At 39.4% G+C, this 24,707-nt stretch overlaps 1 protein-coding gene across 2 annotated transcripts; it reads left to right on the forward strand.

Annotated features, from left to right (window-relative positions):
- Positions 1–356: 356 nt before the first annotated feature.
- sgpp2 (sphingosine-1-phosphate phosphatase 2) lies at positions 357–24,614 on the forward strand. 2 transcript variants are annotated; one of them, XM_020918578.2, is made up of 5 exons: positions 357–647; positions 1,538–1,699; positions 14,594–14,773; positions 21,029–21,118; positions 23,247–24,614. In XM_020918578.2, the coding sequence occupies exons 1-5, from the start codon at positions 420–422 to the stop codon at positions 23,790–23,792; spliced, it is 1,206 nt and encodes a 401-aa protein (XP_020774237.1). In that variant the 5' UTR covers positions 357–419; the 3' UTR covers positions 23,793–24,614. The 2 variants fall into 2 exon arrangements, with proteins under 2 accessions (XP_020774237.1, XP_020774238.1); XM_020918579.2 differs by lacking the exon at positions 1,538–1,699.
- The last annotated feature ends 93 nt before the right edge of the window (positions 24,615–24,707 follow it).

Genomic DNA, 24,707 nt, shown 5'->3' on the forward strand with positions numbered 1-24,707 from the left:
TAACCCAGGTTAAGTAGGATTTACATGGCAATACACGATACACAAACAAAACTCTCTAAGAACTATTTCACTTATACATAGTTTAGTGTTGAGTCATGGCCACAAAATGAAGTGTGCCACTTTGTGTGAGCATGATGATTGCAACATGCGTAATGGAATCCTCGTCTTTCACAATAAAACCGTGAGATTATCTGTTGTTAACTATATAACCTTGTATTGTGTCATACATATACAAGCTAATACGCCCTAATAGGCATCTTACTACAGCTTCAAAGTGGGCCCGCCCTTGTCCCGCCCTCCCCCCGGGCACACCTGCACCTCACAGCCGCACCTGAGCGCTCTGTGTGCGGGCAGTTCCAGTTCTACCCCGGTAGCGACTCTTCTGCGCTCAACGCTTCTGCGCGCGTTTTTTGGGTATCATGTTGGAACTTCTCGCATACCTTCAGGACTCGGAGCTCGTTGCCCGGTTCCAGAGATGCTGTGGGCTGTACCTGATCCGAGAAGGAGCCGAATCACATCACAACATGAGCCGGAACCAAACGTGCAGAACAGGAACTGCGCATAAAGACGAAGCATGTGGACAACCGCGCCAAAGATTTGACAACAACTCCAATGCGGAATATAAAGAGAATGGACACTGCGTTAAAGTAAGTCAGGTGATCTGAAGTTATTGTATAGAATAAATATAGCTAAACTTTAAAGGTGTACTATAAAACCTTTCTGCTTGTCACTTTGGAAATGTCTTTAGCGGGAATGTTCCACAGTATATAAAATAACATGGCTTTCATTCATTCAATTTGCTGTCTTTCTCTGAGCGTCTTGCCTCTCCTCAGACCTGACCTGCTTGTTTCAATAGTTATAGAGGTTTAATGCCACACTGTGAAACATTCTAAGCAAGAGATCATAATTTCAGTGGGGATATAGTGCAACCATATAGTGAATATACATTAAGAAACTATGCTATATTAGATTAGTCTCAGCTGGTAACTTTAATAAGAAAACAGCTAAATTACCATTAAAAGACCACACTTACCTTTGCATAGTATTTTAACTCATTGTATGTTATTCTATATTGGCTAAGCATGCTGGAAACGTGATAAAGACAAGTCTGAAGTCCATTTTCGTAGGTGAATATTTAAATGACAATGCAAAAGTGCGACTGGCTTTTCTTGTTGTTCAGGCTCCATAGACTTTCCACACACTGCCACTTGTAAAGACGTGTTTACATTCCTTTTCTGATCAGAGTGGCAAAGTGTGGATTCAGGCATTGGACTCTTTAGTAGACAGTTCTAATGATGTATTGCACAGTTTTCAATATGTGGTACCAATACCACTTGATGCAATATGACTTTAAGACACATTTAGACCACATCAAAACTGGGACTAAACCAAGACTAAACTAGGACTAAACCAGCACTAAAAGGAAACACAAGGAGTCAGTACTAAACTGAGCTCAAGTTAAGACCAAGTCACATTCTACACTCTTTTAAACTTTTAAACTCTTATAGTAGAGGGTCTGTATATTTGTGTTGTTCAGAATGGGAGAAGACCTGAGTACGAGGTGAGGACTCCTCTGCTGCACCTGCTCTTCCTCTTCTCCTCGGGTCTGGGACATGAGGTCTTCTACATCAGCTGTCTGCCCTGGCTCCACTGGAACCTCGACCCATTCCTATGCAGACGCCTGGTCAACATGTGGACAGTAAGACTCTCTCATAGTCCTGGTTTGGTCTCAGTCTAGTCCTGGTTTATTCCTGGTTTAATCCTGATTTAGTCCTGATTTATCCCTGGTTTAGTCTCAGTGTAGTCCTGGTATAGCCATGGTTTAGTCTTGGTTCTGTCCTGGTTAAGTGCTGGTTTAGTTCTGTTTTAGTCTCATTGTAGTCCTGGTATAGCCCTGGTTTAGTCTTAATTTAGTCCTAGTTTAGTTATGTTTTAATCTCATTGTAGTCCCGGTAGAGTATAGGCATGGTTTAGTCTTGGTTTAGTCCTGGTTTAGTGCTGGTTTAGTTCTGTTTTAGTCTCAGTATAGTCCTGGTATTGTCCTGGTATAGACCTGGTTTAGTCTCGGTTTAGTCCTGGTTTAAAGTCAGTGCAATCATGGGTTTCCTATGGTATAAGATAAGATAAACTTTATTGTTCCATCAGTGGAAAATTGTCTTGGGCATGAAGTGCAAGGTGCATAGACCTCAAATAGAGAGGTGCAGATAATGCAATAAAAACAGAAATGAACGCATTGCAGTCGCTTGTAAAATCAGTGCAGTTTGTGTAGTTCATAACATCATAGTCAGTAGAGAAAAAACAGCATTGGTTGCCTAGATGTTAGATCTATGAGGGCAGATCCAGCAGATGGAGTGTATTAACGGGAGAGTGTGAGTCTGAAGGGGCTCAGGGGATGCACTGCTGCTCAGGGTTAGGGAGGGTTAGGATTAGATGGGTCTAGGCTAGCGATGCACCGATCTAAAAACATCTCAGAATGTTTGAACTTTTATATATACAAAGTTACCTCAGAGATAAATAACAGCTCCATAACACATTTAAAGCAGTTTTGTCTTTTAAATTTTTGTTTTAAGGAAATAAATGCAGTTTGTATTGGTTGATATACTTAAAACCATAATACTGTAATCGGTATCGAAACTGAAAAAGCTGGATCTATAGTCTAGGCCTGTCATGATAACAAATTTTGTGGTAAACTGTGGTAAACGATATATAAATTATTATTATTATAAATTAATTAAATATTGAAACTACTTTATGCCACTGACACAATAACAATGAAGCTGAGACCTGAGCTACAACAAATAAATACCAGAATGAACCAATAATTAAACCATAAAAGTGACTTATTTCAACCTCTACAGCTCAAAACTTATAGTATTACAACAGAAGTACCCCAGATCTCCCCACTTTTACAAAGAAAATGTACACACGATAAATACTGAGCTGCAAAATATATGGTTCTAGCTTTCATATACTGAAAGATAAGTCAATATAGTAAATATTGTGACAGGCCTAAATGGGTCACTCATAATTTTGTTGGCCTGACTGACCACATTGTCCTCATAGAGGCACTGTAGATGCTTTTGGAGAGGTTTCTCTGTCAATTTTAGAGTTTTAGTTACCAGTCTGAGCAGTTTGGCTTTGCACTGTGCTCTAAGGGGACCGTACCAAGCTGCCATGCCATATTTCACCATGACTGAAATTGTTTAGTCCTGGTTTAGTCTCAGTGTAATCCTGCTATAGCTCTGGTTTAGTCCTGGTTAGTCTTGGTTTTCTCTTGGTTTGGTCTCAATGTAGTCCTGGTTTAATTCTGATTTATTACTAGTTTAGTCCTGGTTTATTCTACACCAACAGCCAAGTTTTTTTAGTCCTTTTAGTCCTGTTTTAGTCCTGTTTTAGTCCTGGTTTACTCTTGTTTTAGTCCTGGTTTACTCTTGGTTTGGTCTCAGTGTAGTCCTGGTGTAGTCCTGACTTATTCTGCATCAACATCGGCAGTTGCAATTTATGGTATATTAACAGGAGCATACAGTGGTTCTTGGCCAAGACTTGTGGGTAGATCAGGAAGGGCGTCCAACGAAAAAATAAACATGTAAATTATTTGTTGTCGTAACTAAATAAACAGTTTTTTTAATACCCAAATTTAAACTTTAAACTTGGAATCGCAGTTCTATTAATCATAACTGGGGCTATTATTTCATATTGACTATTTAAAACATGACAAATGCAATAATTAGAAACTGCACAGACTGGGTATCACAAGAATACATTGGCAGTGGTGTTTTTAGTAGACATTTCTAACTAAAATGAATCTCCCTGAGCGTCTATTGCCCCCTCTGGTCATTGACACAAGTGTCATGAGAGTGAACTACAGAAGTGACCGTTAAATTTGTCCACAAAGCTGTCACTCTCCTCTTCTCTCTCTCATTCTCTGGTGTTGATCTGTTCAGTTCCCTCTCTCCGTTTCTCCTCTCTTTCTCTCTCTTCCTTGTTTCTCTCGGTTCCCATCTCTCCCTCTCCTCTGGTGTTGATCTGTTCACCTCTTGACCTCCTTTCATCCTCTGGCCTTCCCCTGACCCGTCTGTGACCGCTGGGTGCGTGTATGTCTTCAGGCTCAAGGGCACAAGGGCAGGGGCCACACAAGAGCTGAAAAAGACTCAAAAGACTGTTCACTTTTACAAATACAATGTGATCATTCCAAGTGATGGGATTTGATCATCTCAAAAACTCACAGAGATTTTTTATTTATCATATCAAAATGTCGAAAAAAAAAATCACATGGGTGGATTTGACATATCAAATAAATGGACATATAACACTACAAGTATTCATAGATTCAGATTGGTAGTGGGTTTTTTACTGGATTGAGCTCACAGTGCACAACGGTTAAGTCGAAAACTACCACTACATGACATCACAAGGTGGAAGAGAGCATTTTGAGCTTTGGAGATGTGGACACACTAATAATAAAGGATGTATGAATGAAACAAAACGTAACTCCACATATGTATGTGGTGAGCTAACAGCATTATAACATGGTTTAAAGTTCATAAGAATAACTGTTGGTAATATATGACCTTTAAACATATTCAGAAGCATACATTTGATAGAAGACTGAAATATGAAATTGTATACCATTACAAGAATCCCATTAATTAGTTAATATCACTGTAATTAACCAGTAATTACAGTGATGTTAACCATAAATATAGCCACAAGAGAAAATGTCCAGTTCAAACAAGAGCTATCCAGCACCACTAAAGTCCTTGAAAAGATGAAGGAACAATTTAACCGCTGACATGAAAAACACAAACAGGTCGAATCCAGAGGCCTGCAGAGACTCTCAAACCACTGGTATCGGAGTTGGTGGAGATATAACCCAAAAAGACAATGAGAAACTGTCCAGGAAGGTACAGGAGCTATCTTCTGAACTCTTTTGGAGAATACTGTATGTACAGCATGTATACATACTGTACATACATAGAGCACACAACATACAGCAGGGCAGTGCTTCGCACTTCTGAATAACCACTATAGGCATTTTGACTTTCAGAGTTCTAATTTGTCCTCCATCTTAATTCTAAACTATGGGCAGTGGTGTCATGTGAATACAAACTATAAAATCCCATGGTTACAGGATATTAAGGATGCGTCACATTTGCACAAACACCACATGAAAATCTGGCCTCGACCAGAACTAACTCAGAACTAGAACAGGATCAAACCAAGGCCTCATCAGAATTAAACTGGGCTCAAAAATACAAGTGTAAGTTGTCTTCAGAGGACTTAAAGGGTCTGGCACATGCTTTTTTCCATGTTATTGTTTTGTCTGGAATGAACAGTATGGCATTAAACCGTCCTATCTTCATGGAGACCAAACCAGTCCAAGTTACATGTCAGATCTGTGGAGAGGCGACCTTACCTTTAAAAATACACCCCCCCCCCCCCCCCCGTAAGAGATGACACTTCCACACTTGTGTCTTGTGTTTGAGTGCCCTCTCTGCCCTCTCCCTAGCTCCAGAGACATGCCCTGGCTCTGAACCCCTCTGTGCCCCCTGAGGGTAGATTCCACAGGGCTCTAACTGAGCAAGGCCCCTGGGTGAACCTCCTTCAAACAGTTGTACCCTCCCATACACACCCAGCCACTCAGGGCAGTAAACAGGCTGCTCCCCTCCCTCTAGTTAGACATTACCAGGCTCAAAGTGCCCTCTCTCCTCCCTTTGTCCTCGCTCTGTTCTGTTTTATTGGCTTGACCTGTCACGATAAAATGTTCAAGCACAATGTATTAGAGTTGTGACGATACAAAAATGTTGTAAAAAAATGTATTTTGATTCTAAGGAATAGACTCAATACTCAATAGTTATTCTGATACCACAATAATAATAAACACTCTTTTTTTAGACAATAGAATGTGATTCATAACATTAAATCATAGTACTTGTATATTACCATGTTTGTCTTATATCTGTTTAATCCCTCAGTGGTCCATGGGCGTATATTAGTCTATGTGCTCTTATACTTGTTCTGACACAGCTCAAGATTATTCGAAAGCTATTCAGGAAATGTTCATTTTTGTCCTGTGAATATGACTTTTTAAGTATCAATACCTGCTCATATGAGTATCTAATTTCAATTTTTTTAGAGTACTAGTTTTAGTATTGATTAGTATCTGATTTTCAATACTTTTGACAACCCTGTGATGTATCAGCCAGGCTGGCGCCACCTAGTGCCTCCGCTCAATTTCATTTCTCTCCAGTGACTAGGTGCAAGAACCCTGGAAGTGCAAGTGCGAAGAACCAGACATTCTGTGTTGGCAACGATTCCCGAGATTGAGGATTTAAAGGCGGAACAAAGAGAATGTTTGGTGAATTTTATCAAGGGGAAAGACGTTATTGTCCTTCTTCCTATGGGATTTGGGAAAACCTTATACCAATTAGCCCTGTTAGTGGCACATTACATACATCACGACCAAATAGCAATGATTGGTTAAATAAAAAAAGTACCCACCTACTGTCGAACGAACAAATCCTAATGCTGCAAGGTCAGATGAATCAGGCTAACTTATTCAGCCCTCTACAGCTAAAATATAACTATGTTACATAAAACATAACGCAAAAACCTCCAAAAAAACATACATATGGTAAATATTTAACCCTAAAATATACCGTCCCATTGATCATTTATTGAACAGTAAATCGATGCACTAATTATCGTGACAGGCCCGTTATTGGTTTCATCAGAGCTTTCTCCACACACCCCCCATGCATAACCCTACCCGATCGCAGTCAAACATTACAAAGATGCAATAGTCTCAAATCGGTCATGTGATTCTACTGTTAAAACCATTCACCTACAATAAAGTTAATGTTTGTTAATCTGCTTTTTACTTTTGTTCTCTTTAAAAAAAACAGCGAAAGACCTCTGTTTGTCCCTATTTTAATTCAGCTCTGGGAATCCTAACTTTGTAAATGCAAAATGTGCTGCTGCCAAAACACTGTTATAAAAGAGATTTTTATTTACTGCTGAAGGAGTTAGAGTTAGTTCAGATTAGTCCAAATTTAGTCCTGGTTTAGTCCCATTTTCTTCTCCACACTCCCCTCTGGCCCTGTCGAAGCCCACGGCACTGGGGTTATGTGAGGTGAGCACTCAGCTGGACCAGAGAGTGGCTGCTATGCAAATATAGAGCAACGGGAGGAAATCACAAGTAATCAGAATGTACGTGAAGTAATTGTTGTACTGGTAATATGTAATATAACAGTATGAACTTAAATGTTCTTTTTAAATGTGATTAACCATGAATTGATTTAGTTTGGATGCAGGACTGATTTAGTCCTGTCTTAGTCCTTGTTTAGTCCTTGTTTACTCCTGGTTTAGTCCTGATTTGGTCCTGGTTTAGTCGCAGTTTAGTCCTTGTTTACTCCTGGTTTAGTCCTGGCTTAGTCCTTGTTTAGTCCTTGTTTACTCCTGGTTTAGTCCTGATTTGGTCCTGGTTTAGTCGCAGTTTAGTCCTTGTTTACTCCTGGTTTAGTCCTTGTTTACTTCTGGTTTAGTCCTGGCTTAGTTTTTAGTCCTGGTTTAGTCCTGGCTTAGTTGGGGTTTAGTCCTTGTTTACTCCTGGTTTAGTCCTGGCTTAGTTGGGGTTTAGTCCTTGTTTACTCCTGGTTTAGTCCTGGCTTAGTCCTGGTTTAGTCCTTGTTTACTCCTGGTTTAGTCCTGATTTGGTCCTGGTTTAGTCGCAGTTTAGTCCTGTTTACTCCTGGTTTAGTTTATCCTTGTTTAGTCTGTTACTCCTGGTTTAGTCCTTGTTTACTCCTGGCTTAGTCCTTGTTTAGTCCTTGTTTACTCCTGGTTTAGTCCTGATTTGGTCCTGGTTTAGTCGCAGTTTAGTCCTTGTTTACTCCTGGTTTAGTCCTTGTTTACTCCTGGTTTAGTCCTGGCTTAGTCCTTGTTTAGTCCTTGTTTACTCCTGGTTTAGTCCTGATTTGGTCCTGGTTTAGTCGCAGTTTAGTCCTTGTTTACTCCTGGTTTAGTCCTTGTTTACTTCTGGTTTAGTCCTGGCTTAGTTGGGGTTTAGTCCTTGTTTACTCCTGGTTTAGTCCTGGCTTAGTCCTGGTTTAGTCCTTGTTTACTCCTGGTTTAGTCCTGATTTGGTCCTGGTTTAGTCACAGTGTAGTCCTTGTTTACTCCTGGTTTAGTCCTTGTTTACTTCTGGTTTAGTCCTGGCTTAGTTGGGGTTTAGTCCTTGTTTACTCCTGGTTTAGTCCTTGTTTACTCCTGGTTTAGTCCTGATTTGGTCCTGGTTTAGTCGCAGTTTAGTCCTTGTTTAGTCCTGGTTTAGTCCTTGTTTACTCCTGGTTTAGTCCTGGCTTAGTCCTTGTTTACTCCTGGTTTAGTCCTGATTTGGTCCTGGTTTAGTCGCAGTTTAGTCCTTGTTTACTCCTGGTTTAGTCCTGATTTGGTCCTGGTTTAGTCGCAGTTTAGTCCTTGTTTACTCCTGGTTTAGTCCTTGTTTACTTCTGGTTTAGTCCTGGCTTAGTTGGGGTTTAGTCCTTGTTTACTCCTGGTTTAATCCTGGTTTAGTCCCCGTTCAGACCCAGTTTCGTGTCATAAATATTTTCTTGTACCCTTGCTCTAGTCATTAAAGGCGTCATACCCATTTTGAACCATCTTAAAAATGTAAAATGCATCAGTACGGTAGTTAATAGCTAACAGTGGTCCAAATTTACTGTTCTCTTTCTTAATGTATTCTTGGTATAATTATTGACTTCAGTGAGTTTATAACTACTTTTTACAACTTTTAAAAATCAGAACAGAGTTGAAGTGCCATGCCACTGCTAACAACTATATTAAGAGTACACCAGCATTACAAACATTCTCAACCACATGAACAATTGTGTAAAACCACTTCTGGAATCTCATCGTTATTTTGGTCTCGGTTTAGTCCCAGTTAGACCCTGACTCCTAGCTCACTCCTTAAAGTGTCATATGTTTCACAAAATGGACTCTTGTGAACAATATGTCTGTGATGAGGAAACAACATTACAGCATCTATCAAAACAGAGTAATCTGGGCCCTTTAAACTTGCTTCATGTTTTGTCATTTTAACTTTGGTTGACTTTGGTGACTGTAAACTTTGCCTGTTCTTAACCATATGCTCATGAATGGACCTGCTGCACTGACCCCATGGTGCTGTGTGTATATTTATGCAAATCACATTCAAGGCAGTGTCTGGAATATAAACCTCTAGGAAAAAAAAGGGAAGGAGAGAGAGTGAGAGATGAAGAGAATGTGAGAGAAGAGGGAGAAAGTTAAGTAGGCCTTTTACGATTTTTAAATGATATATATACACACACACACACACATATATCGTTTCAGAAAATATTGTAGTAGACGATAATATTAGAGAACTTTTTACTAACACAATAACCCTTAAGCAGGATAATTTGTTAGTATTATATTAAAATCATATGCGTTAATATTCAACCCAAAATACTCAACAAATATTCAGCTCAAAAAACTTTACTGGAGTTATTTATCCTGTTATACAATTTTGCAAGGTCAAATTTAACTTGGGATTTGTGTTCCTGCATTTGACCCACTTTTCAGTTTCTCTTGATGACTGTTCTCCAATTTTTTTAAATTTTTGTCTGTTTTTGCCCCCCAGTAAAATCTGTTATGTTCCATTCTTTATTAGATATTGAAAAAAGATCTTGAAATCTTAAGACCAGTCACAAGATTTGAGCCAAACTGAGGCATGACACCAATGAAATCGATGAAAGTGCTACAGCATATTTAGTTTTGTAGATCTGAAATGAATAGTAACATCCTCTAGTTAAGGGAGTATTGACCCACAGTGCTCCTGAAAGGTTCCTCCAGCTGTATGGAAGGGTCAAATGTAGGGAAGCATCTTACCTTAAATCTGCCAATAAGAAAAAACTCAAATCAACTAAACATAGTCTGTGGTAAAGTACATTTCTTTCTTCCATTCTTTAAAGGAACAGTCTGGAATTTTGGACATAGGACCTAATTTCCTAGTTAGCCAGTGTATTGGAGACGTGTGGAGACACTTTTTTAAATATTCCATCCAGTCCATGTACTTGCAGAGGTCACTGTTGCTAGGCTAGTGCATGTCAATGGCCATAGTTATAGTCTTACCCACTCCACAAAACACCCGAAGCAAATCTGTTATTACGACCAGACTGTTGATGTAAATGTCTGTGTCGATAGAATAATTTTAGGAGTAAAACCAACCTTGCATTTGAAGGATTTATGTCTGAGCAGCAGCGAGTTGTACTTCCTGACAGAAAGCTTGGCACTGGTGGACTGATATCACCTAGCACCTATCTTACCAGCAAAGTAAAATTCCGCTGCTGCCATGAAAATAGTCCCGCAACATGCGACGATTCATGCGATGCAAGGTTGGTTTTATTTCAGACATTATTCTATCAATAGAGACATTCACATCGACAGTTTGGCGTAATAATAGATTTGCTTTAGGTGCCTTGTGGAGTGGGTAAGACTGTTTTTAGGGCAGGATAACTATGGCCATTGACATGTACTAGCCTAGCACCAGCGACCTCTGCAAATACAAGAAAATAATGGAATATTTTAAAAAGTGTCTCCACACATCTCCACCACTCTGGCTCACTAAGAAAAGAGGTCCTATGTCCAAAATTCTGAACTGTCCCTTTCAACAGCGAGCACCCGGTAAGGAGCAGTGCACCTAGAGACCCATGTCCAGATCTTGAGCTTGGTTTGGTCAGGACTAACTCAGCTGGAGGCTTTTAACTTGTATTGTACATGTCTTGGATTCTAAATTGGGTTTAAACTAGCTCTAAGTCAGAAACAAATCTAAACTAAATGAGATCTAAACTAGTTTGAAACCAGGAATACCTTAGCTGGAGGATTAGCCTACAATTGTTCATGTTTTGTGATAGAAGGAACAACATTGTTGCTGTGGAATGACTGACCTCAGTTTGATAAGCAGTACAAGCATGGGAGTTTGTCACAGTAAAACTGTTCTCTGTGCTGGTCCCTTCCCTCTGCACTCCCCCTCTGTCTATCTCTCTCTCATTCCATTGCTCAACTCTCCCTCCTCCTATCTCTCCTCACCCTCTTCCTCTCTATCTCTTTTGGCCCTCCCCTCTCTGCCTCCTTCCCTTTATTTGCCACTCCTCCTTTCTTTCCCTCTCTCCTCTAGACTCTCTCTCCCCTTTCCCTCTCTTCCTCTGTTTTTCTCTCCTTCTCTTTACCCTTCCCTCCCACCTCACATTCTCTTCAACTCTCTCTCTGCCTTCCCTCTTTATTTCTCAGTCTCTTCTTACTAGGGCTGGATATCATTAAGAAATTGACGATACGATACATATCTCGATACATAGGCCACGATACGATACATATCTCGATACATAGGCCACGATACGATACATATCTCGATACATAGGCCACGATACGATACATATCTCGATATATTCCACTTTCAATTCAGTACGATATATTTCAAATCAATTCGATACAGTTTAATAAAAAAATAATGGCTAAATTGTGGCTGTGATACTAAAAGCCTTTGTTAAACGACTTCTTGTGCAAAGTTAAAAGGAAACATTAATTGTAGTCATCAAAACTGTGAAAATGTCAAATGTGTTGCATGAACAAATTTACTTCCTCTAAACAAGCAACAAAACTGTAGCACTGTAACAAGATAATGTAGTAAAATATACACAAAAAAAATACTCTTGGCGATATATCGATACAGCAGCCCACAATATCAATACTGTATCATCACATTAAACGATACGATATATCGATATTTCAATATTTTTGCACACCCCTACTTCTTACTCTCTTCCTACACCCCCCTCTCTCCTGTCCTCTTGCTTTTCTTACCTTCTGCTTTCTCTCCTTCTCTCCATCTCTCACTCTCCCACTTACACCCACTACTGTTTTCCCTCTCTCTTCCTCTTTCTGTCTTCCCTTGTCTCTCTCCTTCTTTACTTCTCACCTCTTTCACTCCCTCTCCCTTCCTCTCTCTCTCTTCGTCCCACCCCCTTCCTCCCTCTCTTTCTTCCTCCGTCTCTCTCTGTCTCTCTGTGTCTCTCTCTCTGTGTCTCTGATTCTCTGTCTCTCTCTCTCTCACTCTCTCTCTCTGTCTCGCTATCTGTCTCTCTCCCTCTCTCCTTCTTTCTCTCCTCCCCTCCCTCTCTTCCTCCAGTCTCATATTGACAGATTAAAGTCCACACTGTTCTCTCTGGATCAATGACCTGACTGATCCACAAACACTTGAGCATCTCCACAGTGTCTGTCTCCACTCGTCTGCCACTTTTAGATAATACCACATCTTATACTCTTCTTCTTCTTGCTGGTTAGGCTCGTCATATCTATCAAAAATGAAAATACTAATCTATAATAAAATAAAAACTAAAAACTAGATCCTCATTTGAGCAGGTATCGATAATAAAAAGTCCCATTAGTATCGTGATTCTACTACTGGTAGGGTCACATGTGAGTGGTTGATTACAGTAGTTTGAGTTCCCTGGTCCCTCTTCTCCATTGTCACAGTTAAACACACGCTTTAGCTCTGCTCTGCTCCGAACTGCAGCTCAGCCTCCTCACGACAGGCCGTCATTAAAAATACAGTCTCAGCTTTAAATAACCGGCCTGCCCCAGAGGAGCATGGGAGATTGGGGACAGGAAAGGCAGTAGAAAGACAGGTGGATAATGGATATATATATCTACAAATGTAAAAATCTATCTTTTTTGGGAAAACATTTTAGATAGGCTTAATACTAAACAAGTGTAGAATAAAGACAGATCTTAAAGGTGTACTATGTAACTTTTCTGGTAGAGGGTCACCTACTTCTCTCCATGGAGAACGCATGTATCTTGCATTTATTTTCATTATGGGTGTTGTATAGCACAGAAATACATTTAAAAACAGGCATGCATTCTTACTGTGAGCTGGGTCACCTCCTCACAGATCTGACCTGTAACTTGGCCAGTTAAGATTCATCTGCTTGTCTCCATGGTGATACATAAATGTAATGTCAATAATATACCTTGTCTATTCCAGGTCTAAAACAAGACTCAAGACCCAAATAAAACTATAAATGCCCATACCAGGTTGTGTAACACCATGCTCCTACTCTACAATCACACAAGTTGGGTGAAGTGCCTTGCTCAAGGACATAATGGCATACTTGTTTAGAGCTGAGTTATTACCACCCAACTCAGTTATTCTGAAGCAACTATATTCTTTTCTGGAAAATTTCAGCACTGGAATTGCCAATCTCTACTAAACTAAAAGTAAAATGTAGCTCTTAACTTGAAAACTATCGCTTCATGACATCACAAAGTGCAACAAAGCCTTTTGAGCTTTGGAGATGTAGAAAGACTAATATAAGGATTGCTCAAACATGTGTGAATGAAACAAAACATAACTCTGCGTGTGTTTCTGACGAAGTAACAGTGTTTTAACAAGCTCACAAGAGTCAGTTTTGTGTAATATAATTTTGTAGTTAAATTTTGTAGTTAAAAACAAAGCAAACATTCATTTAGTACAACATTTCACTTATATTTCTTGCAGACATCTTGTTTGTGCAGATACTGTGTGATTTGATCAGCTGCAGGCTGATAAAGACGCAGCTGTTGCAGATCTCTGGTTCTTATTTTAGCCTCTGCAGGTTGTATGTCAGAGTAGTGTCTGAAACCAGGGAGCATCTAGATTTTTAGGAGTGCAGATGCTCATTATTTATTAATGTGAGTGGTTAGCTTCAGTGCTAGGCTAATCTCAATCTGACTGCCTGATTCGTATCTCATGAGCTACTTCCTCTGTCTGGTTTTTGGCTGCTTTAGTTTTTGGAGATTTCAAATCTATAAATTAGAGGTGGCAGACTGAAAAATGTATACTATTGCAATTGCTGTTTTGGAGAGATGCAAAATTAGAATATTGAGTAAATGTATTATTTAGGCTACTATTTGATTTAAAGCAGACCTATTATGCAAAATCAACTTTTCAGAGTTTATAACCATTTATAGTTGTTTCCTCTTACCAAAACCCCAAGTGTACAGCCTCTGCTCTGAACTACCTTCATTTTCCAGTTTTATTTTCTTAATTGGTTATATGTAAGATTTGGTAGCAGTGTGTATTGTTTTAGTACAAATTAAGAAAACAAAAAAAAAACTCTGCTACTCGCTAGTGTGATGTGCAGCTATCCATCGAATCGCAGACTCTTTGGCACCTCCGTTGAAAGCCAGTGGACTTGTTTCTTATATATCAAGTCATTTTAGATCAATATCATGATTTAAAATATGCTCTTCTTTAATTCTTTATACTTTATTGAGATGCTTGAACCTCAACAAAGACATCTGCTGCTGTGTTTTAGCACAGTTTTGATGGATTGCCATATTATTGTCAAAAACGGATAGAGACATAAAAGTTTAATGCAATTCTGCAGAACATTCCAGGCAAAACAATAACATCTCCTTGGAGACATTGGACTTTCCACCAGACAGTTACATAGTTCATCTTTAATAAATAAGTTACTATTGTATGAACCTTGTCAGAGTCTTTGTTACCAACAGTCATTTCCTTTACCTTGCTCAGGTGGTGATGTATGTGGGGCAAGTGCTGAAGGACCTGCTGAAGTTGCCCCGCCCCCTCTCACCCCCTGTGGTCAAACTGGAGAAACGAGTCGTAGCTGAATATGGACTTCCTTCCACCCACGCCATGGCCGCCACTGCGATCTCATTCACATTCCTATACAGCGCCCCCTCCAGGATACAGGTAACAATTGTTCATTCACAAACATATAAAGTCTAATTTACCAACCAAAATAAGACTCACCTCATAGCTGGGAGGTCACTGGTTCAAATCCCAAAATGCTGGCCCTTTTGGTGTAGTTTGCATATTCTAGATTTGTCTGGGTGGGTATCCAAAATGCTCTGCTTTCAATCAAAAAATAATCCTTCATCAATTTAAAATGAGACCTGGCGAATGGTCCCAGGCTTTGCTTTCTCATCATATATCTCTTAATTTAGACACAATTGAGTTTTTGTCCGTAATAATATTAAAGAGAGGGTCTATGAATTTGCATTTAAAATTCCATTAACATGTCTGTGTTCTGAACTTTCACATGAGGCCTTAGAAAAACTCATATGTGTCCTCTATCTGTGCATTTTTTAGAGATCATTTGGTTACTCACAGGTTGTCATTTGGGGTGTTTTCATCATTTGAGTATGTTTCCTTCAAAATGGAGCTAAAACAATCACCGTTCATACTCTGCATAGTCGTATACAAACCTCCTCAGCACTGTCAAAGTTTTATTGATGATTTTACTGAGATGCTTTCAGTTGTTTGCACAGACTTTGATGGTTTAGTCATTACAGGTGATTTTAATGTACATGTGGATAATGTGTGTGACAAAAATGCCAAAGAGCTTAGTGTTGTCCTTGAAACTTTTGGTCTGACTCAGCATGTCAGTGAGCCCACTCACAACAGAGGACACACTCTGGACCTGCTCATTACAAAGGGTGTAAATATTTCAAATGTCAATGTGGTTGATGTTGCTCTGTCTGATCATTTCTGTGTCTTCTTGGCCCTGTCTGTTATTCCCAAACCACCGGCTGCTCCTACAGCAATAAAGTGTCCTACCACAATTATGCAGACGACACTCAGATCTACGTCTCTCTCTGGCAGCAGGAGACTATGGACCAGTGGACTCACTTGGTCATTGCATCCAACAGATCAGTGTGTGGATGCAAAACAACTTTCTCCAGCTAAACTCTGACAAGACTGAAGTCATAGTGTTTGGTCCACAAAAACAGTGTCTCTCTAAAACCTTCAAATCAGGCAAGAAATCTAGGGGTAATAATGGACTCAGACTTGAACTTTAACAGCCACATCAAATCAATAACATCTGCAGCCTTTTACCATCTAAAAAACATAGCAAAAATCAAAGGTTTACTGTCTAAAGCAGACTTGGAGAAACTTATCCATGCGTTTGTCTCCAGTAGGTTAGACTACTGTAATGGTCTGCTCACTGGTCTCTCCAAACGAGCTGTGAGACGCTGCAGAACATCCAGAACGCTGCAGCTCGGGTCCTTACTCGAACTAGGAAGTACGAGCACATAAGTCCTGTGCTCAGGTCTCTGCACTGGCTTCCTGTCTATCCTGTGAGAATAGACTTTAAAGCAGTGTACAAGTGTCTCCATGGCCGAGCACCAAAGTACATCTGTGACATGTTAGTGTCATATGAACCATCTCACACTCTGAGGACCTCAGGGACCGGCCTCCTGCTGGTGCCCAGAGTCAGGACTAAACAAGGGGAGTCAGCGTTTCAGGTTCATGCAGCTAAAACCTGGAACAGTCTTCCTGAACATGTGAGACAGACTCTTCTGTGACACTGTTTAAATCCAGGCTCAAAACATTTGTTTAACTGTGCATATAACTGAAAGGTTTTCATTCCGCACTCTTCTCTCCAATTTATGTCTCTCTTTTTTTATTTTAATCTTCATGATTATTTATGTTTTGATTTGTTTTTATTATGATTTTAATGTATTTCTTATTCTGTAAAGCACTTTGAATTACTTTGTGTACGAATTGTGCTGTACAAATAAACTTGCCTTGCCTTGCCTTGCCTATCAGCAGGTTAAGGCTGTAACGTCACATGTTCACTTGTGATTGTATATCTTGCAGATTGTGGTAATGTGATGATTAGTAGACCACATTTCCTTTAGCATGGAGCAGTATGCTGTATAAGTGTGTTACAGGCTCAAAAGCGTTGCTCGTATCATGACTGCAGCGGATATGCTCACTCTGTGGGAAGACTGGCTTAAGTGGAGGCTTAAGTGATACTTATATAGACAAATGCAATTAGCAGGCCTGAGAAACAAAAAAATTAAAAAAATAAAATAAAATAAGAGTGTACCTTGCTCTCACATTCTGGTGATACACTTATTTAGGATATTTTAGGCTTGTCCATACACTATTCAGTTACATTTTACAATTAAAATTTTACATATTATTATTATTATTTTTTATTATGTAGACAGTAAGTCACCTCTATAATTCAGTAAAAACAAATTAAACAACTATATAACAGTAAAAAGGTATTAATGAAAGTATTGTCTTTGTGTCTGCTATATAATCTGTCTATGACACCTGTGGATAATTGTATAAATGTATCTTTATAATTTAGACATTTTAGATCGCAATATTCATCTAAGACAGCTTCATGAAAAAAACAAGTGACTCCCGCTAAGTTCTGTGTTAGAAAACTGATGAAAGCATAATCAGAACAAAGCATAGCGCAGTTGTCTGCTCCTCCTATGGATAGAAGCAGATCCCGCTAGTGAGAAGTAGATTTTGTTTTTTCATTTGTACCAAATGACTATGACTATGCTGCCAAATCCTACATGTATTACTGATTAATAAAATTAAATTGGAGAACAAAGTACATCACAGTGGGTGTGTACTGTTGGCAGTGAAAACAGGGGTTGATCAGAGCAATGACATCTTGAATACAATAGTATAAAGATTACTTAAACATGCATATATCCCTCTAAATACAACTCTGAAGGGTAAATGAGAAGGGAAACAAATATGACGTAGTTAAAAAACTTTATTTTGCATAATAGGTCCACTTTAGCAAACTAGAAACTCATCTCTAAAGTAACAGTAGCCTGAGTGGGCAGAAGTGGGCGTGTCAGAGTTGTCAATCACAGATTCCTTAGTGATCCACTGGACAAAAGGTGGCGGTGGGCGGGACCAGCAGTCATCATCCATCACTGTGGGGGCCACTGTTTGGGCTCCTGATGGACTAAGAGGAGTCAATATCTGTCACAACACCCACTCTTGTTTCTTTCTCTCTCCCCCTCTCTCATCAGATTTTTGACTCACCTCTATATCGTTCCTTTCCCTCCTTCTCCCTGCTTCTCCCCCTTCTTCTCTTTCTCTCTCCTCCATCCTCCCTCTCAACACCTCACCCTCTCTTCCCTCCTCACGTCAGTACTCTCCCTCCCCCTCTCTCTCTCTCTCTCCTCCACCCCCCATCACCTCTTTCTCCCCTCTCTCCCTCTCTTTCTTTTTCTTCTCTTCCCCTTCTTCCTTTCTCACTTCTCCCCATCATCAGCCTCTCTCTCTCCCTCTCCTCCCTCTTATCACTTCACTTGTTCTCCAGTTCATAAAACTCTCTTGATTCCCCCCTCTCCCCTCTTCTCATCACCTCCCTCCTCATTCTCTCCATTTCTTTCTCTCCTTCCCCTCATCACTTCACTCGATCAGCCACCCTCCAGTCCATAAAACTCTTGCTCTCTCTCGCCCTGCCTTTAATCTCTATTATGCAGACTCCAGTGAATGAGGCTCAGTACTTCAGAGTCACACATGTTGCCGTGGTGATTTGTGGTGAGGACGTTTTAACTGTGTCGCTGTCACATCTTCTTATAGTTATGAGTTTCACAGGGGCAGTAAATCAGATCAACTGCTCTACTCGCGGCCTAGCCTGCTTCTCCTAAATCAAATGGCTTCCAACGTAAAATCATTAAAGGACTGAAATAAGACTAAAAGCGTATGTCAGGATTAAACAAGGATTTTAGAAAGAATGGAAATGTGTGTAAAGCAAATTTGAGTTGGATCACAAAATCGCTTACATTTCATATTAAGCAAAATTGACACTTGTGAGCTCTAAGCCATGTTGCAATGTTGTTACCTCCTCAAAAACATACACAGAGTTGTGTTTTGATTCATTTATGCATGTTTGAGTTCCACCTTGTGAAGTCATGAAGCAATAGTTTTCAAGTTAATAACTACCTTTAAGAGTTTTTGTTTAGCAGAAATTGGGACTTCCATAGCTGAAATTATCCAAATGGTTCTAGTGAAGGTGTAAGGAGTTTTAAAACCCTTGTATTATCACATGACATCACAAAGTGGAACAGAGTGTTTTCTGTTTGAGAGAAGAACACAGTGTAAATGTGCAGCTTTTGTGTGTTAAATGCATGAATGAAACAAAACACAACTCCAGGTATATTTTCGATAAGAAAACAACATTATAAAAGAGATCACAGGTTAATTAGGCAATACAGCAAATGACATGGTCCATCTTTCACCTCCTCCATTCACCGTGCTTTATCAGTGACAGTATCTCCACTCCTCCCCTCTCTCTCCCTCTCTCCTCTCTCCATCACCTCCGTGGGTTGGTTCCTGTTTTCTTTCAATAGTAGATAAACCTGTCGTATTCCTCCTCTCCTCCTCTCTTCTGTCTTTTCCTGTCTGTAGCAGCTGGAGGCCCATTCACGCAGAGTTCATGAAGCCGAGCGTTTTGTGAAGGGGTACAAAGGATGCGGCGGGAGGCCAGGATGGGGCGACTGCAGCTGATTGACTGTCATGACCTCTGACCACTGCGGGAACTTCACTACATGCCCCTAGGCTCCGCTCCGGCCAATTCAAAGTCCACTACAAAGTGTGACAGCAGCTACATGCTTTTATCTGGAGGAATCTCAGCTATTCAGAATTCTTCATAGCAGTACTGCACTTGTGAATCTAAAATAAGGCAAAAGACAGAATATGTTGTAATATAATGTTGTTTCCTTATCAAACCCTGCATATTTAGGCTGAGGTATTCTCTTAAACAGAAGACACTCCACTGTGTGATGTCATGTGGTAACACAGGAAGTGTTCCTTTGTGATTTTAAACTCCATACACCTTCACTTAGCCCGGCTGGCACCACCTTGTGCCTCCACTCAATTTAATTTCTCTCCAGCAACTTAGTCAGGAATCAAAATACACTAGACGGTTCGCAAAAACCCTGGAAGTGCAAGTCCAGGCACCAGCCAATCAGCGAAGAGCCATATATTCAGTGCAACGATTCCCGAGATCGAGGCTTTAAAGCCGGAACAAAGAGAATGTTTGGTGAATTTCATCAAGGGGAAAGACATTACTGCCCTTCTTCCTACGGGATTTGGGAAAAGCTTAATATACCAATTAGCCCCATTAGCAGCGAATTACATACGTCAAACTAAATAGCAGCAATTGGTTAAATGATAAAAAGTACCCGCCTACCGTCGAGTGAACGAATTCTAACACTACAAGGTCAGACGGTTTCTACAAAGTGAATCCGGCTGATGAATCAGACTAACCTCCACTAGCATCATTTGGATAATTTCAGATCTGGAATTACCAATCTTTTTTAAACAAATGTAAAAGATAGCTGTTAACTTGCACTCCCACACACACTCTGCGGTCCGAGGGCCAGCTCTAGCTCTTGGTCCCTAAGATGAGACTTAAAACCTGGAGGGACTGGGCCTTCTCTGTGGTTGGCACTAAGCTCTGGAAGGCTTTGCCCCCCCATGTCTGAACAGCCTCCACAGTGGAGTGTTTTAAATCTCATCTTAAGACCCACTTTTACTCTCTGGCTTTCAACACCGCATGAGTTGTGTGGTCCTCTGTGTCTTTTATTTATTTAATTTTTTTTATATATTTTATTGATTTTATTAATTTATTCATTGCTATTCTATGATTTTGCTCTTATTTTATTTTACTGGTTTTATTATTTTGTGAAATGTGCTATAGAAATAAAGTCGATTGGATTTGATTGGATTAACTTGAAAACTGCCGCTTCATGACATCACACAGTGGAACAGAGCATTTTGAGCTTATGAGATGTAGACAGACTAATAATAAAGGGTTATTCAAACGTGTGAATGAAACAAAACAACTTCAGGTATGTTTTGATGAGGTAACAACATTCTAACATGGCTTAAAGCTCAGGACAAGAGTCAATTTGCGTAATACAGGACCTTTAACAGAAGAATAGTCTATTGTGAACTTGACTTGGAGTAACCTGGTATGTATCAGTCCACAACTGAGGCTAAACTGGGACAGAAGCCATGTGTCTGTTTATGGGCCAAATAATGACTAATGATTACCCAAACCGTCTGCATTTTTTATTAGTTTATTAGTCATGATTCTGATAAACAGCATTAGGCCAGAACAATGTATGTACAGTATTTCCATATCACAGATCTGTTTTGTTCTGTGTTTAGTTCCCGTTCGAGGTGGGCTTGATCATCGCGGTGACGCTCTCTTCTCTCGTCTGTCTCAGCCGCATCTACACCGGCATGCACTCTGTACTGGTGAGTTAGTGTATTAGGCTCCTCTTTCTCTCTCTTTTTACATTATCATTATGTCTCTCTCTCTTTTCCTCTCTCCCTACCTTGTCTACCTCCCTCTATTCCCATCGATTCTCATATTTACTCATACTCTCTTTCTTATCTATCTCCCACCATTCCCTCTCTCTCTTTCTCCCCCTCTCCCTATACCTTTTCTCCCTCCCTCTATCCTCTCTACCTCACCCCCCCTTTCCATTCTCACTGTATAAAACATTGAAACTTTAGCTGTATCTATAATTCATATCAGTGTCTGGATGAAGCGTCTGGCTGTGAATCCTGCCGGCTTATTTTAGATGACCATTTTCACACTCACATGTTTATACCACACTGCCAACAAAGGCCTTATAACAGTTCAAATATACTGAATTTTTAGCAAATGTGATTTATTGGGCATAGATTACTCTGTATTTTTGGACATTTCAGAAATAACTCAGAAATAGAATAGCCTATATATCTGAAAAAGTCAAATAACATTGGTTTAGTGAATAATTTAATCTCAACTATACGGGCCACTTCATCAAAGTTAATATCAATATGAAAGAGAATGTAACTGTTATTGTTCCACCTTAAAGAGACACTGTGTCATTTTCATGGTGGCAGGTCTCCATAAAAACATTATTGCTTTGCCTGGAATGTTCCACAGTATGGCATTAGAATGATCTGTCTTGCATTTATTTCCATATGGGTGTTTTTAGTGCTCAAACTTACTGTGAGCAGGCTTGCATCTCCACTGATCTGACCTGTAACTTGTCCTGGTGGCATCTCTTGCTTGTGTCAGTGGCGATAGACAAGTTTAACACAACACTGTGGAGTAAAAAGATTTAACATATTTCTTTGAGACTGTTTTTATTATAAACAATAAACACAATGGCAAAAGGAGAAATTCAATTTCTCAACTGGACAATATTAAAATTTTTAATATCTGCAAAACAAAACTAACTTCCCTAGTTATATCCTTAATAAAGACTTCATGAAGAAAGACTTAATTCATAATTGAACAAATTAAGATTTATTGAGTTTAATTAAGAAAAATTGTATTTATTTATTTATAAGGGAAGCCCCTTGAGATGTAGCATCTCTTTTGCGAGGGGGTCCTAATGCATTAACAAAAGCAGCATTTACAAAAGAGAAAGAAAACAAATCAAAACAGAACAAAAGACAGACAAAGACAACATTCACACAACACACAGACAGCATTCACACTATACAGTCCAGGATCCTAAGGTATACATACATCTCTCTGAGTTTATCATCACCACACCTATATTTGTAAAATGGTGGATTGATGTAATTGATCGAATTGAGGAGGGTAACTTGTTCCATTCATTTGGAGCTTTGAAGTTAAAGTTAAAGTTAAATATTCTGCGGCCAATTTCTTTTTTTTATTATAGGAACATTAAAAAATAATTGTTCAGTGTGACGTAAATGATATGCTGAACTTTGAGTAATAACATTTAAACACAAGTTGCAGAAAGTGTAAGTGTCTTCTGGAGGTAAGAGAGCCAGTTGAGTGATGAATACATTTGACAGTGGTGTGTTCTATAGGGACATCTTAATACAAACCTACATATACTGTTATAAATGACATCTAATTAATTTAACTACGAGCCTAAGGTGTTACAGTTAGGGTATTTATAGTTACTAAGCTGCTTGAATCATTCTTAATAAACTCAAGTCTTTCTTCATGCTTTACTAATGCTAATTAAAGTGTAATTATTCTAAATTGTTACCATCAATTGCATATATAGATGGACATAGCTACCCTGTGAGTTGTTGTATTCCAAATAGGAAGTAATAATGGGGCTCTGTCCTCTGAATCTATTGCACTATTTTGTCGGTAAATCATGCTATGAACATAAATAACAGACCAATGAGTTGCTTTCTTTTGCCCGGGTCACTCTCAGAAGCGTTAGCAACAGGTTTTAATGACAGCAAGCTAAGCCCCCACCCCCCTTTGGCAGCTATGACACATTCATTTGGCTGGAGATGAATGCTTTGTCACACTCCCTCTGTAATACTCATAGACTGTCACTGTATAAGGACAAACAACTAAAGTGTTCAATAATCAATAATGTATTTTTCTCTTTTTCAGGATGTCATCTGCGGACTCTTCATCTCCTCTTGTATTTTGTTCGTCACCTATCCGTTCTGGGACACTTTCGACCACTACCAGCTCACCAGCCCCTTCTCCCCTGTGTTTGGTATAAGCCTCCCCCTCCTCCTCAGCTACACCTACCCCAAACTGGACCACTATAGTACTACCCGCGGGGACACTACCACTATCTTGGGCGTCTGTGCGGGTTGCTCTGTTGGTTACTGGTTTAATGTACAACTTGGAGAGACATTTGAACCGAAAGAAGCATTACCAGTGCCTCTACCTGAAATTACCACAACCTCCTTCACCTATGGAACTGTACGATTTGTATTAGGTGTGCTAGCATTGGTAGGGACAAGGCAGTTGGTTAAAATGTTTAGTTTACATGTTCTATATTGGATCTACAAAGTGCCAAAATCAGACCTAAATGCGAGAAAAAGGAAAGAAATTGAGGTGCCATATAAGTTTGTGACATATACCTCAGTGGGATTGGTGAATTCTATACTGGTCAATAGAGCTTTTGTTTACATGGGACTACTATGACCATAATACCAGGCTCTTAAAGAGAATTGATACTTTGCAGTGACATTGCACTGGGGGTGTTCTACATGTACGAGTATGGCGGAATGTTCAGTGGTTACCATGATGCACAGTGCACATATTAGCAAACACTGCCAAAAGCGTTTTAAGATCATTTGAGAACTCATAAAGAAAAACTGAACTGTTGTGACTGAAATGCTACTTGAGAAGGACTTGTTCAACAGCACAAATCAGCTCAGGTGCTGTAGTTTCAACCAAGTCAGTTTGTGTAACAAACAAAGTTCAGATTAAGTCTAACTTGAGTAACAGCCTCTAACAGAGTAGTGCTTTTGGTTAGCATCACACCCACAGGGAATTCTGATGACAGCAGCTGCAAAGTACCAATAATGAAGTACCTTATGTTTTATTTATTTCAGTGTATTTTTATGTAATCTGTTTTTTCACTATACAGTATTCATTAAAGAGTTATCTGTTTTTGTTACTTACTTAGTTACATAACTATTGATCTATTAGACAAATATTAAAATATGAAAGTCAAAATTACAGGGTTGTGCAATGCAAACAATTGTAGTTGTGATTGTGTCCAGTCATTTCTAATGGTCAGCGATCAGTGTGGGGTTTTTAAATGGAGAGGTCTACAGCCGTCAGTAAAGGCGGAAGTTCAGACTTTAAAAGGAACATGTGACTATTTGTGCTATGATTAAAAGTCTGCATTGTTTTTGTTCAGGAAATGAATATTGAAAGAAAATTATTATTAAATTAACACATTTTATTGATCAATTGATTGATCAATTTCAGGGAATCTTGTATTACTGTTTGGCCATATCTCCCAGCCCAAGTTCCAATACATCTTACAGGCAACCTCAAAATTAATGTTGTAATCAGACTTATTAGAACTACTATTTTATAAAAGTAGTA

This window comes from Boleophthalmus pectinirostris, unplaced genomic scaffold (genome assembly GCF_026225935.1).
Source record: "Boleophthalmus pectinirostris isolate CB_2022bp ecotype Guang Dong unplaced genomic scaffold, ASM2622593v1 HiC_scaffold_9, whole genome shotgun sequence".
NCBI lineage: Eukaryota > Metazoa > Chordata > Actinopteri > Gobiiformes > Gobiidae > Boleophthalmus > Boleophthalmus pectinirostris.

Excerpts from the sequence above, each read along its gene's own strand:
- sgpp2 (XM_020918578.2), top strand. The coding sequence starts at position 420 with ATGTTGGAACTTCTCGCATACCTTCAGGACTCGGAGCTCGTTGCCCGG. Across the intron at positions 648-1,537 it reads AGAATGGACACTGCGTTAAA|AATGGGAGAAGACCTGAGTA; the intron begins GTAAGTCAGGTG and ends TGTGTTGTTCAG. Across the intron at positions 21,119-23,246 it reads CCGGCATGCACTCTGTACTG|GATGTCATCTGCGGACTCTT; the intron begins GTGAGTTAGTGT and ends TCTCTTTTTCAG.